The sequence below is a fragment of the Dicentrarchus labrax genome, unplaced genomic scaffold (assembly GCF_905237075.1).
Source record: "Dicentrarchus labrax unplaced genomic scaffold, dlabrax2021, whole genome shotgun sequence".
Taxonomy (NCBI): domain Eukaryota; kingdom Metazoa; phylum Chordata; class Actinopteri; family Moronidae; genus Dicentrarchus; species Dicentrarchus labrax.
The window spans coordinates 24089222-24094221 of NW_026136713.1; the positions used below are offsets into that span (position 1 = coordinate 24089222).

The following is a 5000-nucleotide window of genomic DNA, read 5'->3' on the forward strand; positions in this document are numbered from 1 at the left end:
TTGACGGTGCCTATGTGGCGCTGATCCCCGTGGTGACGTCGGACCTGGTGGGAGCTCCGTACCTGTCCTCGGCGCTGGGCGTGGTCTACTTCCTCCACGCCATCCCCTACCTCATCAGCCCGCCAATCGGAGGTGAGGAACAGCAACAAGTGGAAGGAACAGAATTAAATGTTTTGTGGTTAAATAACTCGACGGTTTCTCCTCCTGCAGGTTGGCTGGTCGACGTCACAGGAAGTTACACGGGCACCTTCTTCCTCAGTGGTGCCGCCATGCTCGCCAGCTCCCTCGTCCTCTCCATCGTCTTTGGGATACGGAGTTACTGCCGTCGGCTGTCCGCCGTCGCCAAGGACGCCAGGCGCAAGCCCCTCCCTGCCATCCTGTCTGACCAATCGGATTGCTTCATGGCTTTCAACAAGGAGGCCGTCAGTCAGACCGCCGCCTCGTAGCCTCAAAGGGAGCAAACTGTCGAGGGCTGTGATTGGCCGAGGCAGAGTCTGCTGAAGGCCAGTGGAATCAACACTGTGACAAACTCTATGCTTTTATTTTGTAGCCACGGGAGAGAAGGCCGAACTTCCTGTCTGGAGAATTGTTTGTTTTAAAGCTCGTCGTCAGCTCGGTCACATGACAGCGACGGACATTTCAGTTTAAGAGCTGAGTCGCTCACTGGTCGAGCTACAGTGTGAATGAATCAGCAGTTTCATAAAGTGGCTGTAAATATAATTTAATTTAATTTCAGTGGATTTAAGTGAAGCTGCTCTTTAGTGTCTTTATTCAACTGTTCGGTTCCTAAGCCCCGCCCCTTTGCCCTCTGTGCTCCAGTAAGATGTGATCATATCTATTGATCACAGCGTTCTGTTAACATTAGCTAACTTAAGATGTGATCATATCTATTGATCATAGCAAGCTAACACTGAATGCAGATTATCTAATGAGTTAGCTCGTGTTTATCTAACTAAATGTGATGTAAAGGGGCGGGACTTAAGAAGGGTCAACAGAGCCGAAATGATTGGTCGATTAATTGATCGACAGAATATTAATTGACACCTGTTTTTATAATCGATTAATCTTTAAGATAAAAGTGCCAAAAGTTGAAAATGTGAATATTTTATGTTTTTCTGTGTTTTATTTCACAGTGAATTGAATATGTTGACTCACTGTAACGGGCATTGTTCTTAATTGTTACAATTTTATACCTCAAATGATTGATTGATTGATTGATTGATTGAGAAAATAATAGTTAGCTGCAGCGCTACAGAGGAGACGCATAGGCTCGTTAATTAACTGCTTCAGTCAGAAAAAGGAAACTACTGATTAATTAAATCAACATTGATCCTCTGAAGACCGTAGAGCTGTGGACTACGGAAGATTTAAAATGCCAAAATAAAAACAAACCAAGGAAATAAAGTAAAAATATAATAAATGTTATGTGTATTTTATCTTGTGTTCACTGTGCTGTAGTAAATATCTTCGTCTTAAATAACTGAATGAATTGTGTTTGAATTTAATTGTGACATTAATTTTGGACCCAGAAAACAAAGATATGTATATTAATTATAACATTGTTAGTATACATAAAAACAACAACAAACATTAAAGAAATCAAACATGTTTTATGTTCAGTGTCTGTAACGGAGGCTGCTGCTCAGTCAGTTATTGATCCGTCAGTCAGTTATTGGAGGTATTGATTAACACACAGCCTGTTAATCTGTCATCTGACTTACAGTAAAAACGTGTTTGTATTCAGGTTCAGGGGCGATGTCACGCAGTAAATATCAAGAAAACTTCCTGTAAATGTAAAAAAGAAAAAGTCACGTTGACGTTTGAAGAACTTTAATGTGTTTTTAATCACCCGGAGGTTTGGACACTTTGTGCTCTGGGTAATTGTCCTAAGCCACGCCCCCTTTGCTTTATGCTCCAATCACAGTTAAGGAAACCTCGGTCAACTTCCTCCTGTCCTGTACGCAGATATGCTACGATTCATCTGTATGTTGCTCATTAGCAACACAATAATTAAAGCTGTTTGCCTGCTGAAGATGTAAACCTTAAAACAATGTGTTTAAAGTGTGAGCAGGAATATGGAGGCTCAAACATGTGAAACAACTCACTGGGATCATTTTAGTATATTTTATATAAACAAGCTCTATTTCTGTTTAAATAAAGTTTCATTTGGATTTTAAACTTTAATTATATGTAAGGTCTTTAAGTATTTCTGTGTCTGACTGTTTGGACCTTCCGAGCCTCCGTAGGAAGATTTCCCAGCAGTGAACTGAAGCAGACAGACGAGCGTTGGTCAGAAGCTGGGAATCATTTTTATTTCTCAGGAAGTGAAAGATCGTCGGCTTTATTGATCCCAGCAATAAAAAACAATAAACTAAAAAACAAACTGTACACGGTTTAAAATCAAACTCTTCTTCAGACGCGCTGAAGAGAAAAGTTTTATTCTCAAAGTGTCCTGAGAGGTTTTAATGCCGCCTGAAAACCGGCTCTTACAGCAGAGTAGTGTCACGTGATGATGACGTCACTTCCTGGTCTTGGACCGCAGCTGTCTCTTAATGATGAGGTGATCGCTCTCCTTCTCGTCCTCGGCTCCTCCGAACATCTGAGACACAGCGACAAACTGCAGCTTCAGCACGGTTCACATTTCACTTTATTCATACAGCTGTTAGATTTCTGCCTCCGCGGTATCAGAAACGGGGCAGACGCACAATGTAGTCCCGGTTTTAAATGATCCTGCAGACATAATGCCCCCCCGCTGGCTGCCGCTCACAGTGCAGTTTAACAACAAGAAGAACTACTCAGAGGTTATTGGGGCTATGTAGAACTACTCAGAGGTTATTGGGGCTAAGTAGAACTACTCAGAGGTTATTGGGGCTATGTAGAACTACTCAGAGGTTATTGGGGCTAAGTGGAACTACTCAGAGGTTATTGGGGCTAAGAAGAACTACAAGAACACTCAGAGGTTATTGGGGCTAAGAAGAACACAAGAACACCAGAGGTTATGGGCTAAGAAAACACCAGAGGTTATGGGCTATGAGAACACCAGAGGTTATTGGCAAGAAGAACACAAGAACACCAGAGGTTATGGGGCTATGTAGAACACAAGAACACCAGAGGTTATGGGCTAAGTGGAACACTCAGAGGTTATTGGGGCAAAAGAACACCAGAGGTTATTGGGGCTAAGTGGAACTACTCAGAGGTTATGGGGCTAAGTAAACACCAGAGGTTATGGCAAGAAAACACCAGAGGTTATTGGGGCTAAGTGGAACACCAGAGGTTATGGGGCTAAGTGGAACACCAGAGGTTATTGGGGCTAAGAAACACCAGAGGTTATTGGGGCAAGAAGAACACCAGAGGTTATGGGGCTAAGTGGAACTACCAGAGGTTATGGGGCTATGTAGAACTACCAGAGGTTATGGGGCTATGTAGAACACCAGAGGTTATGGGGCTAAGTAGAACACCAGAGGTTATGGGGCTAAGAAAACACAAGAACACCAGAGGTTATTGGGGCATGAGAACTACCAGAGGTTATGGGGCAAGTAGAACACCAGAGGTTATGGGGCTAAGAAGAACACAAGAACTACCAGAGGTTATGGGGCTAAGAAGAACTACAAAACACCAGAGGTTATTGGGGCTAAAAGAACACTCAGAGGTTATGGGGCATGAGAACTACCAGAGGTTATTGGGCAAGAAGAACTACAAGAACACCAGAGGTTATGGGGCTATGTAGAACACAAGAACACCAGAGGTTATGGGGCTAAGTGGAACACCAGAGGTTATGGGGCAAGAAGAACACTCAGAGGTTATGGGCTAATGGAACACAGAGGTTATGGGGCTAAGTAGAACACCAGAGGTTATGGGGCAAGAAGAACACTCAGAGGTTATGGGCAAGGGAACTACCAGAGGTTATTGGGCTAAGTGGAACTACCAGAGGTTATGGGCTAAGTGAACACCAGAGGTTATGGGGCAAGAAGAACACCAGAGGTTATGGGGCTAATGGAACTACCAGAGGTTATGGGGCTATGTAGAACTACTCAGAGGTTATTGGGGCTAAGAGAACTACTCAGAGGTTATTGGGGCTAAGTAGAACTACTCAGAGGTTATTGGGGCTAAGAAGAACTACAAGAACTACTCAGAGGTTATTGGGGCTATGTAGAACTACTCAGAGGTTATTGGGGCTATGTAGAACTACTCAGAGGTTATTGGGGCGGTCCACTTTAACTCCACATACTGTTGATGGAGCTTATTGTCAAACACTGCTAAAAATAAAATCCTAGAGGAAACACTGACTGTCCTCACAAAGATAGGACACCCTGTCTCACCGTGTGCGGAGAGTCCAGCAGCGTGGACGAGGCGTCCGTCTTGTAAAGCTTCTTCCGTCCTCGTCTCTGTTTGGTTGCCGTGGTAACCGCGTCCTTCTCCACCGAGTGTCCGCTGACCAGACCGATGAGGGTTTTAGCTGCAGAGACACAGAGAGGACGTCACACAATGACAGAGGGACAGACACACGTCCACTGAGAGACAGACACACGTCCACTGAGAGACAGACACACTGAGAGACAGACAGACAGACGTCCACTGAGAGACAGACAGACGTCCACTGAGAGACAGACAGACCCACTGAGAGACGACTCCTCTGAGAGAGACAGACAGACAGAGAGCAACAGCGTCCACTGAGGGACAGACAGACAGACGTCCACTGAGAGACAGACGTCCACTAACAACGTCCACTGAGGGACAGACACACGTCCACTGAGAGACAGACTCACTGAGAGACAGACAGACAGACGTCCACTGAGAGACAGACAGACGTCCACTGAGGGACAGACAGACAGACGTCCTCTGAGGGACAGACAGACGTCCACTGAGAGACAGACAGACGTCCACTGAGAGACAGACAGACAGACGTCCACTGAGAGACAGACAGACAGACGTCCTCTGAGGGACAGACAGACAGACGTCCTCTGAGAGACAGACAGACAGACATCCTCTGAGAGACAGAC

At 45.0% G+C, this 5000-nt stretch overlaps 2 protein-coding genes across 3 annotated transcripts in view; one reads left to right on the plus strand and one right to left on the minus strand.

Annotated features, from left to right (window-relative positions):
* The window catches only part of LOC127374550 (monocarboxylate transporter 12-B-like), a 5917-nt gene extending 4309 nt beyond the window's left edge, over positions 1-1608 (plus strand). The window contains exons 5-6 of the mRNA XM_051420010.1: positions 1-132; positions 211-1608. The exon at positions 1-132 is cut by the window's left edge and continues 128 nt beyond it. Coding sequence (XP_051275970.1) covers positions 1-132; positions 211-446 — 368 coding nt within the window. The 3' untranslated portion in view covers positions 447-1608. The remainder of the gene's footprint in view (positions 133-210) is intronic.
* A 682-nt stretch (positions 1609-2290) lies between these two features.
* The window catches only part of LOC127374462 (kinesin-like protein KIF20A), a 13664-nt gene continuing 10954 nt past the window's right edge, over positions 2291-5000 (minus strand). For both annotated transcript variants that reach the window (XM_051419789.1, XM_051419788.1), the window contains exons 29-30: positions 4320-4456; positions 2291-2599 (exon numbers count right to left, since the gene is read on the minus strand). In XM_051419789.1, the coding sequence (XP_051275749.1) occupies positions 2519-2599; positions 4320-4456 (218 nt within the window). In that variant the 3' untranslated portion in view covers positions 2291-2518. The remainder of the gene's footprint in view (positions 2600-4319; positions 4457-5000) is intronic.